The sequence below is a fragment of the Amblyraja radiata genome, chromosome 33, assembly GCF_010909765.2.
Source record: "Amblyraja radiata isolate CabotCenter1 chromosome 33, sAmbRad1.1.pri, whole genome shotgun sequence".
Taxonomy (NCBI): Eukaryota; Metazoa; Chordata; class Chondrichthyes; order Rajiformes; family Rajidae; genus Amblyraja; species Amblyraja radiata.
Window position 1 is genome coordinate 25519646 of NC_045988.1, and position 20837 is coordinate 25540482.

General features: G+C 47.8%; 1 protein-coding gene across 1 annotated transcript in view; it reads left to right on the forward strand.

The window, feature by feature from the left end:
• kirrel3 (kirre like nephrin family adhesion molecule 3) overlaps positions 1-20837 on the forward strand; it is a 131434-nt gene that overhangs the window by 103052 nt on the left and 7545 nt on the right. The window contains exons 11-12 of the mRNA XM_033049550.1: positions 2002-2102; positions 11910-11996. Of these exons, the coding sequence (XP_032905441.1) occupies positions 2002-2102; positions 11910-11996 (188 nt within the window). The remainder of the gene's footprint in view (positions 1-2001; positions 2103-11909; positions 11997-20837) is intronic.

Here is a 20837-nt window from a genome sequence, read left to right on the forward strand (position 1 = left end):
TGCTAAAATAGGCCCATGAGTAAAAAAAGGTTGGCATAGATCAGCCAAGTGGGACAGGGGCTTTAGCCATCTAAGAAAGGTGTGCTTTCTTGGTCGTTGCTTCAATATGGGATTCACTGGGATCACTGTGTGATTAAACCTGTCCCTGTTCACTGGGGGGGGGGGGGTCAGTCTGTGTGTGACCCTGTCCCTATTCACTGAGAATAGGGACGGGGTCGGGAGGAGTGGGAACATTTGTATGTGCCTGGTGTTTTATGGAGAGGTGTCAGGCGAGGTCAGCGCATTGTTCCTCACGCAGTTCTTTCAACTTTTTCTTCCTATTCTCCTGGTTTGTTCTGCCCTGGCTGCCTCCATGCATCATTGTTGCTTCCACAGCTCCAACATCAGCTCAGGAGCCAGCCGCATCTTGTCCATTAAAGCACCATGCCTTGGGAATGCAAGAACCATTAGCACGACTATCCACTAACAGCGTGCGGTCGTTAAAGTTGATTTCCTTCAGGAGCATTTTAAGACAAATTTTACTAAACACTCCATTAGCATTGGAGCATAGATTCAGACGATACTTCACTCATTTGCAAACAGCCAACATGAACATTAGATTGCCCAGAGAATTCCAGCTAAAAGTAATAATCAAAGTAAATTCAGTCAATCTGTACTTAAACTCCATTTGAAATGTGCACTAATTGGGTGGAGTGCAGGGCATGTGAATATGTATGTAGACACACTGAGCCACAGCTGACTGTGTCAAATGGCAATAAAGGTTCCATTGAGCATTGATAAAAGGTCTGTCAGTAAATATGAAGAGTGTTTGTTAATCTACATGTTCATTAAAATACTGTCCTGCGAATTAGCAGGCACTAAAGCAATGTGCAGCGCCAGCCAAAGTGTCTAGTTCAGAGATACTGCGCGGGAACAGGCCCTTCTTCATTAGCACAGGTGTCAGGGGTTGTGGGGAGAAGGCAGGAGAATGGGGTTAGGAGGGAGAGTGATTGAATGGCAGAGTAGACCTGGCCGAATTCAGCTCCTATCACTTATGACCTTATGACCTTTGGCCCACTGTGTCCACACCGACCAGCAATCACCCCGCACGCTGACTCTACTCTTCCCCATAGGGACAATTCATTATTTTTACCGATGCCAAATGAACCTACAGACCTGTACGTCTTTGTGATATGGGGAGAACCGGAGCACCCAGAGAAAAGCCGCTGTGAGGAGTCAATAAAATGAGGCAGAATGAGGGAGAAGAATCGTCATCAGTATTAGGGTGGCACAGTGGTGCAGCAGGTGGACCCACAGCCTGCACAGCCCCTGAGAGCTGGGCGCAATACTGACTTTGTGCGCTGTCTGCGTGGAGTTTGCACGTCCTCCCTGTGACCGCGTGAGTTCCTTCCATTTAAAAAATATATTATTAACAATCAGCCTTTATTCAATCATTAACAAGTCATAACAAAATGAAGTTTACAATCAACAATCAAACAGTTTACACATTGAAATATGCTCAGCTTTCTCAACCATACACCTCCCCCCCCCCCCCTCCCCCCTACATACCAGGTGACCAAAGATCAGGAGGGTAGGGCTAAAGTGCAGCCAAAACCCCAGGAGCAGCCCTTTCAGATACCGTGAGTTCCATCCGGGTGTTCCGGTTTCCTCCCACATCCCAGAGACATTTTGCAGGTTAATTGTCCTCCTTAAGTTGACCCTCGTGTGTACAGAGTGGATGCAAAATTGGGGAAATAAAGCTCGTGTGAACAGCTGGTCGATGGTCGGTGTGGATTTGATGGGTTGAAGAGTCTGTTTCCATGCTGTATCTTTCAATAAACCAAGTATATAGATTATGTAATGGGCAGGCAGGGCAGAGAACTCCTGACACCTGGAAGAGCACAAGGTGATGAAGACAGGTTTGCCCAGACAACAGCGCACCCTGCATACCCACTGTGACGTCCATGGATGTATAGGGTGAGGTGAGGGGTGCTTGACTTTCATGCTGCCGCTGTTTTGCAGATGTTAAGGGTGACGTTTCTGCCAAGAATGAGATCCGTGTGGAGATTGTCCACAATGGGGCCCAGCAGCCAGGAGAACAGGCAGCGATCCAAAACGTGATGGTGAGTCCAGTATGGCTCTCTCCGCGCAGTGTCTCCGATCCAGTCCCAATCCAGTCTTCACTCTCTAACCCAGTCACAATCCACGCTGAATGGTAGATGGTGCATTGTGGACCAGGCACCGTGATCCCCATGGGCCCAGGGTCTGGGCATCACCCACATAAGCAGTTCTCTGTTAGGGCGATGGTCCTGGTGGTACAGACTGCGGCAGAACACTCGTCTTTGTTTCATGCAATGTAACGCACAAGATGCACACAAGAAAATAGAGACAGGAGTAGGCCCTGCATCCTCAGCACCTCACCATCATCCATGTGATCACGGCTCATCTGTCCCAAGCTCCACAATTGTGCCTCTTAGTCATAGAGTCATAGAGTGGGAGATACAGTGTGGAAACAGGCCCTTCGGCCCAACTTGCCCACACAGGCCAACATGTCCCTGCTACACTAGTCCCACCTGCCCGTGTTTGGTCCAGATCCCTCCAAACCTGTCCTATCCATGTACCTGTTTCTTAAATGTTGGGATAGTCAACTATCTCCTGTGGCAGCTTGTTCCATACATCCACCACCCTTTGTGTGAAAACGTTACCCCTCAGATTCCTATTAAATTTTCCCCTTCACCTTAAACCTATGACCTCTTGTCCCCGATTCCCCTACTCTGGTCAAGAGACTCTGTGCATCTACCCGATCTATTCCTCTCATGATTTTGTATACCTCTATAAAATCACCCCTCACCCTACTGCTCTCCAAGGAGTAGAGTCCCAGCCTACTCAACCTCTCCCTATAGCTCACACCCTCTAGTCCTGGCAACATTCTCACAAATCCCCCTCAAAAACATGGAACTCGCAAAAAATTATCTCTAAATACCTATAGTAATCTATCCTCCAGGACAGAAATTTCCAGGGATTCCACCCTTTACAAGTCAAAATTCTCCAGCATCTTTGGTTTATGTGGCAGTCCCTTTGTCTTTTAGCTCTGCCACCCCTTTCAATAAACGACCTCTAATGGGAAGGTCTCAATATTAAAGAAAAAGAGACAAAGTGCTGGAGTAACTGAGCGGGTCGAGCAGAATCTCTGGAGAACATGGATAGATGACGTTTCAAGTCAGGATCCTTCTTTACAATGGTCCCGACCAGAAACATCACCTGTCCATGTTTTCAAGAAATGGTGCCTGACCCATTGGATTACTCCAGCACTTTGTGTCTTATTTTGTAAACCAGCATCATGTGATTGGAGCAGAATTAGGCCATTTGGCCCATCAAATCTACGCCAATCAATCATGGCTAATCTATCTCTTCCTTCTAACCGCATTCTCCTGCCTTCTCCCCATAACCCTTGACACCCATGCTAATCAAGAATCTATCTATCTCTTTCCTTGTGTTCAACATCTCAATATTGAGTCTGAAGAACCGCCCCAACTCAAAACGTCGTCTGTCCACTCCATCCACAGATGCTGACAGACTCGCACTGGGCAAGTTCCTCCAGCACTTTATGTTTTGCTCAAGGTTCCAGCATCTGCAGTTCCTTGTGGCTCCATCTCAATATCTACCCTGTCATTTCCCCGTCAGGATAGTATAGGTTTCAATAAGATTTTACTTCGGAGTCACGTGAGTGATTCCGTGAAGAACCCGCTCAGCATGCATGCGCGACATTTTACGCCCAGCAGAGCAACAGCGGCACAGCGGGAGTCAGGCGCTCCCGCTATGGAGGTGAAAGAACGGACCGTCAGGTAAGCTGACGTCAGGTTTTTCTTTCAAAGGGAGCCTTCTGCTTTCAGGCAGAGAAGAAAGGCTCTAGAACAAACCTGCCCCCCGCTCGACTCCACGGAGGAGCGTTCCATCTCGCGGGGGGCAGCAACAAGGCGGTAGGACCGCTTACCCGGCGCTCCACTATCCCGACACCGTGCCGAGCCCAGCCCGCTAGCGCGTGAGCAGCGGGCTGGAAGTACCGCCACGGAAGAGGCGTCCGGCCGGTGGCTCCGACTTATCGGACGGGATGTCTTTCCACCGCATGGGGGGAAAGACAGCTGCCTGAACAGACCTGCCCCTCGCTCGACTCCACGAAGGAGCGTTCCATCTCGCGGGGGCAGCAACAAGGCGGTAGGACCGCTTACCGGGCGGTCCGCTATACCCCGACACCGCACCGAGCCCAGCCCCGCTAGCGCCTGAGCAGCAGGCTGGAAGTAAAGCCATAGAAGAGGCGTCCGGCCGGTGGCTCTGACTTATCGGACGGGGACGTCTCTCCACCCAGGCGGGGGAGAGACAGCCGCGTGAGCCGCTTGGAGCGGCTCTTGGAGCAGGAGCTCCAGCGAGGTGCACCCCAGGAGGGGCGCTCTCGCAGAGGGGGGTCAGGCACTCCCTCCACAGTGCCTTGTGCACTGTCCATTGCTTCCTCCTTTCCAGAGGATAGCTTTGGTGACCAGGACTGGGCTGGTCAAGAACAGGGGCAATGGCTGAAGATCTCGGGAGTATGCAAGGGGTGCAGGAACAGGAAGAGCTGCTAGGTGTGGTGGACAGCTACGTGGCAACCCCACGTGCAGGAGGCCGTTAAAAGCCTGACGTCAGCCATCACATCATTTTTCCTCGTTCCATGTACAAATACGGAGATGACCACAACCTTCGTAAACAAGTCATTAGACCTGCCATAAAATCCTACATTGCGGGGTTGTGCATACCCCAGCCACTGAGCCAGACCCACTGCTCTTTGGCAAAAACCTCACAAAGCATATGAAGGACATGCAAGAGGTTTTACAAAACTTTCGGCTCATGAGGGCAGGGCCGAGACGAGCAAACCAAAAACAGTAATTCCTACGCAGCAGCACCCCATCGCGTCCATCAGTCAACGTCTACCATATGGGACTGATGAAAGCTCGGGGTCCGCATTCTATCACCGAAAGTCTTCTTTAGACCAGGGCCCAGAGCAGACCCCATGGAAAATGTGCCACCCCCCAACGTCACCGCCACGTCAGACAACGTGCAACACTCGTTGGACCTGCAGGAAACAAAATAATACCCATAACCATGGAGGTAGGTGGGTCTGGTTCCTACCAGTATATAGAGTAATACTAACACATGGGAGTCTATCATGAGTGATCAGTATATACTCAATGGCATTAGTGAATACAAATACAATTCATACTAGAAAAATTGCCACCAGGTCAACATTCACCCCAGAGGGTATTTTCCCCCTCTCCGTTAAAGAAACAAGAGGGACAAGCTGAACTGGTGAGAATAATTACAAAGGGTATCATGGGAAAACCTGAACCCTTGCAATTCGTATCAAATATATTCACTAAACCCAAAAAAAAAAAAAGATGGTGAATGTCGCATCATCATTGCCTTAACTTCACTAAATATGTTTGTTAAGTATATACATTTCAAAATGGAACCGGTTGTTACTGCCAAACAACTAAATTCCAAAGGATACTTCATGGCAAGCATTCATCTTAAATGATATTTAGTACCATTCACAAGAATCATCGCAGATACCTGAAATTTACCTGGATGGGGCAGCTATAGCAGTTTAAAGCGTTACCCAATGGGTTCACATCAGCCCAAGAGTGGCACCAAGACACTAAAACCAGCTCTGGCAATATTAAGAAGACAAAAACATATTGTCATGGCATATCTTGATGATATCCTAAATGGTAGGCAAGACCATGAAATTGACTATGTTAGCTGTTCAGCTACAAAACAGTTATTCGAAACCTTGGGGTTGTCTTACATCCAGATAAATTAATGGAATGGATACTTAGAGATAATATATATAAGCATCTGGATAAACAGGGTCTGATTAGGAACAGTCAACATGGATTTGTGCCTGGAAGGTCATGTTTGACTAATCTTCTTGAAATTTTTGAAGAGGTTGCTCGGGAAATTGATGAGGGTAAAGCAGTGGATGTTGTATATATGGACTTCAGTAAGGCCTTTGCCAAGGTTCCTCATGGAAGATTGGTTAAGAAGGTTCAATGGTTGGGTATTAATGGTGGAGTAGCAAGATGGATTCAACAGTGGCTGAATGGGAGATGCCAGAGAGTAATGGTGGATGGTTGTTTGTCAGGTTGGAGGCCAGTGACTAGTGGGGTGCCACAGGGATCTGTGTTGGGTCCACTGTTGTTTGTCATGTACATCAATGATCTGGATGATGGTGTGGTAAATTGGATTAGTAAGTATGCAGATGATACTAAGATAGGTGGGGTTGTGTATAATGAAGTAGTTTTTCAAAGTCTACAGAGAGATTTATGCCAGTTGGAAGAGTGGGCTGAAAGATGGCAGATGGAGTTTAATGCTGATAAGTGTGAAGTGCTACATCTTGGCAGGACAAATCAAAATAGGACGTACATGGTAAATGGTAGGGAATTGAAGAATGCAGGTGAACAGAGGGATCTGGGAATAACTGTGCACAGTTCCCTGAAAGTGGAATCTCATGTAGATAGGGTGGTAAAGAAAGCTTTTGGTGTTCTGGCCTTTATAAATCAGAGCATTGAGTATAGAAGTTGGGATGTAATGTTAAAATTGTACAAGGCATTGGTGAGGCCAATTCTGGAGTATGGTGTACAATTTTGGTTGCCTAATTATAGGAAGGATGTCAACAAAATAGAGAGAGTACAGAGGAGATTTACTAGAATGTTGCCTGGGTTTCAGCAACTAAGTTACAGAGAAAGGTTGAACAAGTTAGGGCTTTATTCTTTGGAGCACAGAAGGTTAAGGGGGGACTTGATAGAGGTCTTTCAAATGATGAGAGGGATAGACAGAGTTGACGTGGATAAGCTTTTCCCACTGAGAGTAGGGAAGATTCAAACAAGGGGACATGACTTGAGAATTAAGGGACTGAAGTTTAGGGGTAACATGAGGGGGAACTTCTTTGCTCAGAGAGTGGTGGCTGTGTGGAATGAGCTTCCAGTGAAGGTGGTGGAGGCGGGTTCGTTTTTATCATTTAAAAATAAATTGGATAGTTATATGGACGGGAAAGGAATGGAGGGTTATGGTCTGAGCGCAGGTATATGGGACTAGCGGAGAATACGTGTTCAGCACGGACTAGAAGGGTCGAGATGGCCTGTTTCCGTGCTGTAATTGTTATATGGTTATATGGTTATAAATCTAAGTTGAAGCCATCCACTATTATGGACTACTTGGGCATCACAATTAATTCAGTCTACGTGACTGTAACATTGCCAAGAGACAACATAGTTGAATTGGCACAATCATGCAACAATTTAATGTCAACAAACTACCAACTACTCGACAAGTAACAGAGTAATTGGGAAAATGGTAGCAGCATTTCCGGCTACATAATTCGGACCTTTGTACCAAAAACGACATACAGGTCATTATGATCGTTTCATGAAGTTACCCACTGAAGTAATATCAGAACTACAGTGGTGGGCAAAAAACGTTTGACATAGTTTCAGCCTATTATCATCACTAACCCTACATCAGTTATCCAAACAGATGCCAGTGCTCAAGGCTGGGGAGCAACTAACTCTATATCCAGCACAAGTAGTAGATGGACTAACCCAGAATCATCGTTACCACTTACACTGGGCATTAATTATTTAGAGATGTTGGGAGACTTTTATGGTTTAAAAGCATATGCATAAATATGCATCACTTGCATGTATGGTTATAAATAGATAATACTACGGTGGTGGCCTACATTAACCATATGGGCGGCATAAAATCGGTATCATGTGACAAGTTAGTCAACACAATTTGGCAATAGTGTGTCCAAAGACATATTTGGCTATCAGTAACTTACCTGCCAGGTAAACTAAATACAGTGGCAGACACCAGGTCACGTAAATTTAATGACAACATCGAATGGATGTTAAAACCCCAAAAAAAAAATTCACAAAAGTTATCAAGCAATATGGCACGCCAGATATCGATTTATTTGCATCAAGGCTAAATCACCAGGTACCTATGTGTGTCGCTTGGGAACCAGACCCTGAGGCAGCAGCGGTAGACGCGTTCGCGCTGGATTGGGGAAATTCTTCTTCTATGCATTTCCTCCCTTCTGCCTCATCAGTCTGGGACTACGCACAATAAAAATGGACTCTGCTTCAGGTATTTTGATAGTACCCGACTGGCCTACACAGCCATGGTTCCCAATACTCCATGACATGGTTGTTGAAACTCCGTTGGTATTCCCCAGTGACCCAGAGTTATTAACACCCAGTGTCGGGTGCAATTCACCCGTGCCATGAAAAAATCAAACTCCTGGGTTGCAGATTCTGCACAAACCACTTCTGGGACTGGGAATATCTTAACAAACCGTCGACACCATGTCAGCATCCCTCCGAACATCCACTAAAAAACAGCACTTGTCCAGCATCAAAAAATGGGAGAAGTACTGCTTGGATACAGGGACCACCTACTCAACCGCTACAGTTACCAACGTACTGGAATTCCTGGCGAACCATCACCACGATGAAGGACTCAGCTACAGAGCCATCAACACAGCTAGAAGTGCCCTGCCTGTCTATTTAAAACCAGCTCCAGGACAACAGGCCATGGGGTCCCATCAGCTGGTGGTCAAACTAATGAAGGGTATTTACAACTCTAACCCCCTAGACCAAGGTACACCCATATATGGGATGTCAGTGTGGTCCTGACATACCTCAGGGGATGGCCACGAGCCAGATCCCTCAACCTGGAACAATTTATGCTCAAAACATTCATGTTGATGGCACTTGTAGCTGCACAGAGGGTCCAGTCACTACACCTATTGCGACTGGACACCATGCTCACAGCTCAAGACCAGATCTCTGTCGTTATCCAGGGAATGATCAAACAGAGCAGACCAGGAACACCTAATCCAGTCGTGGAATTCCGGGCTTACCCGCCAGAAACACGGTTATGTGACATGACCCTACTATCCTACATAGACACAACCAAAATATTCGAGGGAGATGAAAAGCCTTGTGGGTCAGTCATAAAAAACCTTATGGTCGGGTGACGAGCCATTTTGAGATGGCTCAAGCAGGTGCTAAAAGCTGCTGGGATAAAAACTAGCATGTACAAATTTCATTCCACCAGGGCAGCATCCACGTCGACGGCTAAAAGAATGGACGTGCCTATAAACCACATCCTGGCTACAGCAGGATGGTGGGGGGAAAGACCGTTCAGAAATTTTATAATTAAGCCGTTGGCAAAACCTGTTTTATTTGCAGGAAAGATTTTACAGACTGCAAATATTTAATTTAAGCCCAGGGGAGCAATTTAATTTCTTTGTTGTTATTGTTAAAAAATACCATTGTGTTTTTCTACAAACAGATTCATTGGTTGGTTACGATAACACACTTCCTCCCTCAAAGACTTCGGCAGTTATGTAGTAATAACTGTTACACGGTTTGAAATCACAGAGCTTTGAAATCTTCACGGAATCACTCACGTGACTCCGAAGTAAAATAGTAAGATTAAACGAGAACTTACCAGTTTGAAGTTTGATCTGTATTTTATGAGGAGTTACGATGAGGGATTACGTGCCCTCCGCTCCCACCCTCAATAATATGGGTCAAATTCATAAACTGATGTCTCCTTATCTTTACTATGTTTACTTCAATAACTGTGTCTATCTGTGATTCCACACCGCTGCTTTGAAGTATGCCGCGCATGCGTGCTGAGCGGGTTCTTCACGTAATCCCTCATCGTAACTCCTCATAAAATACAGATCAAACTTCAAACTGGTAAATTCTCGTTTAATCTTACTATTATCCCTCATTCTTATAAACTCTGAAGAAAATGTCTAACATTTTCTGCTATTCACAATAGGCCTACTCTCTCATCCCAGAAATTATTTAAATTGCCTGCCTTTAATTTTGGAATATCCTTTCTTAATTGAGGGGATCAACACTGTCATTATCATACGCAATAATAAAGTGACTTCATAGTTCATAATAAGTTTATTATCCAAGTATTCACATACAAGTAATTTGCCATGGTGCTCCGCTCGCAAGTGGCAACATGACATATTAACAATTAAGAATGACACATAAAACATTAAACATTAATAATAAAACATTATCGATTAAACATGTGAATTAAATAAAATACCAGAGCAAAAGGAGGCTGCAGATTTTGGGTTATTGAGTAGAGCTACTACTCGTGGAAAAAAAACTGTTTTTATGTCTGGCTGTGGCAGCTTTGACAGTTCGGAGTCGCCTTCCAGAGGGAAGTGATTCAAAGAGTCATGTGTGAGCACACATCTCAGCTTGCACACTTACAGTAATGAATAATGTGTGTACACAGTCCCACAGCACACACTCAGTGTGGACACGGAGCCATGGAATACTCACAGTGTGTGCTTATTTAGATATAGTCACAGGGAACTGCAGATGCTGGCAGATACTGCTGTAGTTGTGCTCACAGTCCCATGTTGTGGAGTGGGAACATATACTATACAACAGTACAGCACAGGAACAGGCCCTTCAGCCCACAATGTCTGTATCGAACACAATGCCAAGTTAAACTAATCTCCTCTACCTGTATGTGATCCCTATCCCTCCATTCCCTGCACATCCATGTCCATATCCTAAAAGCCTCATAAAGGGCCTGTCCCACTAACGCGACTTTTCAGCAACTGTCGAGAACACTTGCCTGAAAAACCTCGAGCTGGATCGACCGTCAGCGATGAAACCGCGAGCTGGATCGACCGTCAACACGCGCGCGCGCGCGCACACACACACGCACACACACACACACACACACACACACACGCACGCGCACGCGCACGCGCGCACACACACACACACACACACACACACACACACACACCATATAACCATATAAAAATTACAGCACGGAAACAGGCCATCTCGACCCTTCTAGTCCGTGCCGAACACACACACACACACACACACACACACAAACACATCGCAAAGGCGGGGGCCAGGGAAAGCGGGGGAGCGCTGTCTGAAATTCACACCCGCGATGAACAGAAAGGTAAAAGACGGCTGGCACAGTGTACGGTAAGTCCTTTCGAGAGCGCGGGGGGGGGGGAGGTGGAGAAGGGGAGAGAGGGGTAGAAGGGGGGAGAAGGGGGGGGAGAAGGAGTGGAGACACTTTTAAGAAGCCAGACAACATAACACAGTTTAGCGGGCATTACCTTGGTTCTGAAAAATCCAATAAGCTATTTAAAATGCCCGGTCAGCAAAGGAGATTGCCTACGGCTGCCCTCGACTGCCTACCGACACTATTCCACTGCACTACGAGTTCAAAAGAACCATGCCGACCAATTTTTACTCATGCTTGGTATCGAACGTGCCAGCGATAATATCCACGTCATTGTTTCCTTCAGGAAATTAGCCCAGTCGGCTCTGAGGTAACTAACCTGACCGTGCAGGGGCAATGTTTTCCTAGAAATGATGTCATGAGTCACGATGCCCATGTCCTCCCACGCCAGCATAAACATCTACTGCTGCTGCATAAATCAGAGCTCCTCGCTGCAGCAAGCAACATGCACTACACACGGCAGCACAGTGGCGCAGCAGTAGAGTTGCTGCCTTACTGCGCCAGAGACCCGGGTTCCATCCTGACTATGGAGGCTGTCAGTTTGGAGTTTCCTCTGGGTTCCACATCCCAAAGACGTGCGGGTTTGTAGGTTAATTGTCCTCTGCAACTTGCCCTTGGTATGTAGGGAGTGGACGAGACAGTGGGACAACAGTGAACTTGTGTGAGTGGGTCATGAGTGGTCGGCGTGGACTCGGTGGGCCAACCTGGATCTTTCAATGATTGTACAAAGTGTTGGGGTGTGACGGTATTGAGGGGGGGATTGCAGACGGGGAATGAAGGCGTCGTTTGTCTCTTGTTTACAGATTAACAGGGGAGAATTCGAGCAGGACCCTGTGTTGAAACAGCTGGAAGTCCTCAAGGAAGAAGAGAAGGAATATCAGCATATCAAGGTTCAACCATTCTACATTCTTGTTTCCCAGTTGTCTGTGTGTGTTTGGTTCCCCATGTTATTTTATTGTGAACTCCATTGGACCTCAGCCTCAGGCACAGGGAAGGGGTGAAGGGTAGGGATTGGCATCTCTCCAGGGAGAGTATCATAAGATCATAAGTTCATGTGATGGGAGTAAAATTAGGCCATTCGGCCCATCAAATCTACTCCATCATTAAATCGTGGCTGATCCATCTCTCCCTCCTAACCCCATTCTCCTGCCTTCTCCCCATAACCTCTGACACCCGTATTAATCAAGAATCCATCTATCTCTGCCTTAAATATTAAATCATGAAACACGCCGTAATCGGCAGAGGTTGAGAGGAGACTGGGTTAGGGGGTAGACACAAAAAGCTGGAATAACTCAGCGGGACAGACAGCATCTCTGGAGAAAAGGAATTCCGGGTCGAGACCCTTCTTCAGACTGAGAGTCTCAACCCAAAACGTCACCTATTCCTTTTCTTCAGAGATGCTGCCTGTCCCGCTGAATTACTCCAGCATTTTGCATCTATCTTCGGGGTAAACCTGCAATTGCAGTTCCTTCCTACACATACTGGATTAGGGGGTGTCGGCTACAGGGAGAGGTTGGACAGACTTTGGATTGTTTTCTCTGCAATGTCGAGGGCTGAGGGGAGACCTGACAGAAGTATACAATATTCTGAGAGGAATAGACAGGGTAAACAGACAGAAACATTTTCCCAGGGTGGAAATGTCCACCACTAGAGGGCATTGCGTTAAGATGAGAGAGACAACATTTAAAGCAGATGTGCGGGGCAAGTTCTTCACACAGAGTGATATTTTTAGTTTAGTTTAGAGATACAACACGGAAGCCAGCGATCCCCACACATTAACACTATTCTACACACATTAGGGACAATTTACACTTTATACCAAGCCAATTAGCCTGCAAAAGCTGTATGTCTTTGGAGTGTGGGAGGTAACCAAAAATCCCGGAGAAAACCTATGCAGGTCAGGGGGAAAACGTACAAACTCCTTACAGACAGCACCCGTAGTCAGGATCGAGCCTTTAGAAGGATGAGAGGGGATCTTATTGCAACATATGGACGAATCCAGAACCACGGGCCACAGTCTTACAATAAAGGGGAGGCCATTTAAGACTGAGGTAAGAAAACACTTTTTCACCCAGAGAGTTGTGAATTTGTGGAATTCCCTGCCAGAGGGCAGTGGAGGCCAAATCACTGGATGGATTTAAGAGAGAGTTAGATAGAGCTCTAGGGGCTAGTGGAGTCAAGGGATATGGAGAGAAGGCAGGCACGGGTTATTGATTGGGAACGATCAGCCATGATCGCAATGAATGGCGGTGCTGGCTCGAAGGGCCGAATGGCCACCTCCTGCACCTATTGTCGATTGACTATTGTCTATTGAACCCGGGTCTCTGGCGCTGAAAGTCAGCAACTCTACCGCTGCACCACCGTGCCGCAGATGGGGACCTGGAACGTGTTGCCAGGGTTGGTTGTGGAGGTAGATGCGATAGTGGCATTTAAGAGGCTTTTGAATAGGAACATGGATATGCAGGAAATGGAGGGATATGGATCACGTGCAGGCAGACTTTAGCTTGGCATCACTGTGGGCAGAAAGACTGTTGTGAAGGAGTCGAACATTCAACACATTGAGTCCATGCCTCGAATGGTGCCCTCTCTCAGTCCAGGCACAGAAAGAAACATTAAGCTAGAACGGGTGCAAGGATTTCCCAGGATGTTACCAGGGCTCGAGGGCCAGAGCTATAGGGAAAGATTGAGCTGGCTGAGACTTTGTTCCTTAGAGGGTGAGAGGTGATCTTATAGAGGTGTATAAAATGATGGGGGGGATAAATAGGGTGAATGCAATTTTGTTTTTCCCCTGGATAAGGAAATCCAGCACTGGAGGGCATGGGTTGAAGGTGAGAGGGGAAAGATTTAATAGGGGCAGCTTTTTCACACAGAGGTGGTGGGTGTATGGAACGAGCTGCCAGAGGAGGTGGTTGACGCAGGGACTACAACAAAATTTAAAAAACATTTGGACAAGTACATGCATAGGAAAGGATAGGAGGGATATAGGCCAAACATGTGCAGACGGGACTAGTTTAAATAGAGCATTTTGGTTCACATGAATGGGATGGGCAGAATGGCCTGTTTCTGTGCTGTGTGACTCTTATAGTCCAGAGGCAGCAACAAAATAATGGGAAGATAATCTGCTCTATTGACATGACCAGAAGCCAGAAGAATATCAGTTTGTGTGAGATTAAAAGTTGGATGAAAGCCAAGCAGCGGCAGGGTGGGACAGTGGTGTAGCTGGTAGAGCGGCTGCCTCACAGCGCCAGGGTTAGGGTTAGGGTTAGGGTTCAATTCTGACTACAGGTGTTCAGTTCTTGGCATCATGTTATAGGAAAGATGGTGTCAAGCTGGAAAGAGTGCAGAGATATACGAGGATATGGCCAGGTCTAGAGGGTGTGAGCTATAGGGAGAGGTTGAGTAGGTTGGGGTTCTATTCCATGGAGCGCAAAAGGATGAGGGGAGATCTTATAGAGGTATATACAATGATGAGAGGAATAGATTGGGTAGATGCACAGAGTCTCTTGCCCAGAGTAGGGGAATCTAGGACAAGAGGACATACTGTAGGTTTAAGGTGAAGGGGAAAAAGTTGTAATGGGAATTTGAGGGGTGAGATGGTGGGTGTATGGAACAAGCTGCCACAGGAGGTAGTTGAGGCTGGGACTATCCCAATGTTTAAGAAACAGTTAGGCTGGTACATGGATAGGACAGGATTGGAGGGATATGGACCAAACACGGCCAGATGGGACTAGTGTAGCTGGGACATGTTGGCCGGTGTGGGCAGGTTGGGCAAAGAGCCTGCTTCCTCAGTGTATCACTCTATGCTAAAATCACTCAGGAAGTCAGTCAGCTTCTGTGAAGAGAGAAAAAGATTAATATTTCAGATCGATGACCCCACACCAGTTAGAAATCAAACATGCTTTGAGAGAGGGGAAATTAATCTCTTTATTGTCATTGCACATGGTACAACGAAATTTAAAAGTCAATCCCACGGTGCGATTCACAAGAGCAATTTTAAATATATAAGAAAAGGTAAAAATATATACATATAAAAAAAAATTACAGATAAATAACAATAGCAGCTGAGGTAGAACCATTCAGTTGAATGTGAGTGTTATTTCTTATTTTGCATTGTTAAGTTCACGTATGGCTATGGGGTAGAAGCTGTCTCTGAGTCTGTTTGTGCGAGTTTTGAAAGACCTGTACCGTCTGCCAGAGGGCAGCAGGTGGAACAGGTTGTGTCCAGAGTGGGAAGGGTTCTTCAGGATGTTGGCTGCCCTGCCAAGGCAGCGAGAGCTGAAGATGTCCTTCAGGGAGGGCAGTGGGCAGCCAGAGATTTTTTGTGTGGTGTTGATGACCCTTTGAAGGGCTCTCCTGTCCGCTGCAGAGCAGCTGGAATACCATGTGGTTATACAGTACGCCAGCACACTCTCGATGGAGCAGCGGTAGAAGGACACCAGCAGCTTCTCCTCCAGGTTGTTTTTCCTGAGGATCCTCAGAAAGTAGAGTCGCTGCTGGGCCTTCTTGACTGCTGTGGTGGTGTTTGTAGTCCAGGAGAGATCCTCCGTAATTTGTGTGCCCAGGAATCTGAAGTCTGAGACCCTTTCCACACAGTCCCCATTTATGAATAGAGGTTTGGGGGCTGCACTGTTTTCCTTTGTTTTTGTGGTGTTTAGGATGAGGTTGTTGTCTGAACACCACGCTGCCAGTCTTTGGGCTTCCTCCCTGTAGGCTGTCTCATCTCCTCCTGAGATACGTCCAACCACAGTCGTGTCGTCCGCAAACTTGACGATGGTGTTGGTGGAGTGGGCGGGGGCACAATCGTGGGTGTAGAGGGCGTAGAGGAGGGGGCTCAACACACAGCCCTGTGGGGAGCCGGTGCTGAGTGTGATGGGGGTGGAGAGGTGATGGCCCAGTCTGACGGTCTGGGGGCGGTTAGACAGAAAGTCCTTGATCCAGAGGCAGATGGGTTGGGAGAGTCTTAAATCCATGAGTTTGGTGACCAGTCTGCTGGGGATGATGGTATTGAAGGCGGAGCTAAAGTCAATGAAAAGCATCCTCACATAGCTCCCCTGGTGTTCGAGGTGGGTCAGTGCAGTGTGAAGAGCAGTGGCGATGGCATCCTCAGTGGACCTATTTGCTCTGTAGGCAAACTGGTGTGGATGGAAGGTGGGCGGAAGGCTGGCTTTGATGTGCTGCTGGACCAGCCTCTCGAAACACTTCATGATGACTGGTGTGAGAGCGACCAGTCGGTAGTCGTTAAGGCCGTTGATAACAGGCTTTTTTGGTAGTGGGATGATTGTGGCAGACTTCAGGCACGGTGGGATGATGGATTTGGACAGGGACAGGTTGAAGATTTTCGTGAAGACCTCGGAGAGCTGGTCTGCACATTCCTTCAGAACCCTTCCTGTCACGCCATCCGGGCCGGCAGCCTTCCTCGGGTTCACCGCCCTGAGCACCCGCCTCACTTCATGCTCCTGCACAGTGAGGGTGTAGTTGTTGTTGTTAGGGGCTGGTGGGAGAATGGTGACGAGCTCTTCTGGTTCTGCCTCGAAGCGAGCAAAGAAGCAGTTCAGCTCCTCTGCCAGTGAGGCGTCGCCGTTGGCCGTCGTGCTGTTGCTGGGCTTGTAGTTGCTGATGTGCTGGATGCCCTGCCACACTCGCCGTGGATCGTTGTTGTTAAAGTGGTCCTCTATCTTCCTCTTGTGGGCCGCTTTGGCATCCCTGATGCCTTTCTTCAGGTTGGCTCTAGCAGCGCTGTACAGGGCTCTGTCGCCAGACCTGAAGGCGGTGTTGCGGTCCTTGAGGAGAGTTTGGACCTCTTTTGTCATCCACGGCTTCTGGTTGGGGTACACCCGGATGAGTTTGTCGACGGTGACGTTGTCAACACAGTTCTGGATGTAAAAGAGTACCGTGGATGTGTACTCCTCCAAGTCCTGATTTCCAAAAATGTCCCAGTTTGTCCTTTCAAAGCAGTCCTGTAGCTGTGAGGAAGCTCCTTCAGGCCAAGGGTGGATATTAGGAAGGAATGGTTGTGTTAGGGTGGGGGAGACTGGGAGACACTATTGGTGGCTGAGAGGATGGTGAAGTCTTGGCAACGATCACTGATCTGGCTGGAGGAGAAGTAATTGGAGATGAATGAGAACAAGAGGAGCATGGCCAATTATCTGTGTAGCAAGGAACTGCAGATGCTGGTTTACACCAAAGATAGACACAAAATGCTGGAGTGATTCAGCGGGACAGGCAGCATCTCTGGGCAGAAGGAACGGGTGACGTTTCGGGTCCAGTCTGAAGAAGGGACTCAACCCGAAACAACATCCATTCCTTCTATCCAGAGATGCTGCCTGTCCCGTTGAGTTACTCCAGGATTTTGTGCCATGGTCAATGATCCGGTGGAGGCATCCACTCCCCCACAGCATGTTTGTTTCATAGAACATAGAGCAATACCACACGGCAACGGCACGGTGGTGCAGCAGTAGAGTTGCTGCCTTACAGTGCCAGTGACTCGGGTTCGATCCTGACTACGGGTGCTGTCTGTATGGAGTTTGTATGTTCTCCCTGTGACATCGTGGGCTTTCTCTGGGTGCTCTGGCTTCCTCCCACACTCCAAAGACATACAGGTTTGTAGATTAATTGGCTTTGGTAAAAATTGTAACTTGTCCCTAGTGTGTAGGATAATGCTAGTGTACGATAGTAGGTGATTGCTTGTCCGCATGGACAAGCAATTAGGAAGGGCCTGATTCCGCGCTGCATCTCCAAACTCTGAACAGGCCCTTCGGCCCAAAATATCTATGCCGTTATATGTTAATCTCCTCTGCCTGCACATGGTCCAAATCCCCCTCACCCCCATTCCCTGCCTATCCATGTGCCTATCCAAAAGCCTTTTAAACACCACCTTCATATATCTGCCTCCACCACCACCCTTGGCAACGAGCTTCAGGCACTCTCTGTGCAAAAACCTGCCCCACACATCTCCTTTAAACATTGCCCTTCTCATCTTAAAGCCATGCCCTCTAGTATTTGATATCTCCACTCTGAGAAAAAAGTTCTGACTCTCTATCCTGTCTATGCCTCTCATAACTTTATATACTTCCATTGGGTCTCCCCTCAACCTCTGGCATTCCAGAGAAAACAATTCAAGTCACTCCAACCTCTCCCTGGAGCTAATACCTTCCAATATAGGCATATTTCCGGTGAATCTCTGCAGCATTCTTTCCAAAGTCTCCACATTCTTCCTGTATTGGAGCAACGAGAACTGTACACAGTACCATAAGTTACTACGCCAATTGCACTGGAGATGTACTTTGCTTGTTGTGAAGCTTTTTGAGGTGATTTGAGCTATAGAGCTATTGAACTGACGCCGAACAACATTGATGTGTAGAGAGGTCTTGGGTCCAAATCCATAACTCCCTGAAAGTGGCAACGCAAGTAGTTAGAGTGGTAAAGAAGGCGTATGTCATGCTTGCTTTCATAGGCGTTGAGTATAAGAGTCAGGAAGTCATGACACAAGGATTTTGTTAGGCCACATTTGGAGTATTGTTCTGGTCACCCCATTACAGGTTGCAGGTGGGGCTTTGGAATAGGTACAGAGGAGGTTTACCAAAATCATGTCTGGGTTAGCGGGGTATTAGCTATCGGGATAGTTTGGACAGACTTGGATTGGATCAGGGCTGGGAAAAGATCACCAAGGAAGGATGGAGCCCAGAATGGGCTGGGCAAGAGGCTCAAGGTGAAGGGGGAAATCTTTAATAGGAATCTGAGGGGTAACTTCTTCACACAAAGTGTGGTGGGTGTATGGAAAAAGCTGCCAGAGGAGGTAGTTGAGGCAGGGACTATCCCAACGTTTAACAAACAGATAGACAGGTACATGGACAGGACAGGTTTGGAGGGATAGGGACCAAACGCGGGCGTATGGGACGAGCGTAGATGGGACATGCTGGCCAGTGTGGGCAAGTTGGGCCGAAGGGCCTTTTTTCCATGCAATATCACTCTATGACTCTAAGAGTGGAGACTGGATACTCGGCTTGTACACGCTAGAATTTAGAAGATTGAGGGGGGATCTTATAGAAACTTACAAAATTCTTAAGGGGTTGGACAGGCTAGTTGCAGGAAGATTATTCCCGATGTTGGGGAATTAGAACAAGGGGTCACAGTTTAAGGATAAGAGGGAAGTCTTTTAGGACCGAGATGAGAAAATCATTTTTTACACAGAGAGTGGTGAATCTGTGGAATTTTACTTCGGAGTCATGTGAGTGACTACGTGAAGATCCCGCCAGTACGCATGCGTGTATATCGTCTATCGCATTGCGTTACGACTGGCAGGTTGGACGTGAATCTCCTGCCAGCAACAGACCTGAGGTAAGTTTTTTAAAACTTTTCAGGTTTAAATCTTCTTGCAGGAACCTCTACTTAGAGGTCCTGCTAAAAGTCCAGGGCAAAGTCGGACGGAGGGGAGACCCCAGTCACGAACTTCAGGGAACCTCGGTCACGGGGAATCCCGCCCACGGACCTAGGCGCTCGGAAGACTGCGGAATGCGGGTAGCGAGCGACGGCGAATTCACCTTTGAGCCGCTGGCGGTAGAACCAGTGGCTTCATATTGGTGGAGAACCCACTCGGGAGACCGTGGAATACGGGGAGCGGATGGCGGTGGATTCGCCTTCGAGCCGCTGGCAGTAAAACCAGCGGCTTCATATTGGTGCCGGGGGCACCTGGACAACCGCTCCGGAGACCGCGGAATAAGGGGAGCGGGTGGCGGGTGGCGCGCCTTCGAGCCGCTGGCGGTGGAGCCAGCGGCTTCATATTGGTGGAGAACCCGCTCGGGAGACCGTGGAATATGGGGAGACCGTGGAATACGGGGAGCGGATGGCAGTGGATTCGCCTTCGAGCCGCTGGCAGTGGAGCCAGCGGCTTCATATTGGTGCCGGAGGCACCTGGAGAACCCGCACCGTAGACTACGGGATACGAGGAGCGGACGGCGGTAAGCCGCCTACTGAGCCGCTGGCAGTAAAACCAGTGGCTTCATATTCACCCCCCCCCCCCCCCCGAAGCAGGATACCCCCCCCCCCCCCCCCCTCCGACTTTGTAAATCGCGGCTATCCCTTTTATAGGGACCGCGGGGATATCCCGGCTGCAGTTACTGCAGGGATACCCAGATCGGTGAGGAGGGGGGGGGGGGGAGGAGGGGGGGGAAGCCCCGACTGGAGAACATCACGGAGAAGCCCTGCTATAAGGGACCGCGTAGAAAAAGCTCGGGGGAGAAATAACCCGCAATGGAAGTCTTTCTACAAGGACCACAGAGGAACCCCAGCTGTAACAAACTACTGGTTTGAATATTTACACTGGTTTGGGATAACATAAGATTAGTTTATACTGCACACAGGTATGGTTGGAGTTGCCTTTCAAGACAGGCTCACAAGAATGGGATGTGGACTGATCATTGTCAACAGCCTCAACACGCATGTGCAGTATAGACTTTTCTGAATAACTTCCATGTGATCATTTCAGCTATGATGTGATCTCTCAGGGTTGAAGACATTTGAAATTTAACTGGATGAGGCAACGATATACTCAGCTGCGTTGCAAAATGGGCTAACTCCAGTTTCCAGATTATTTACCAAATCACTACTATCAGTGCTTCAACTGCACAGAGCTAACAAATAAGTGGCATGGCCAATCTGGATGATATTGAACATACTGTATTTTACTAAATTAGCCTTATCAGCAACATAGCTATATTTGAGAAATTGGTTCT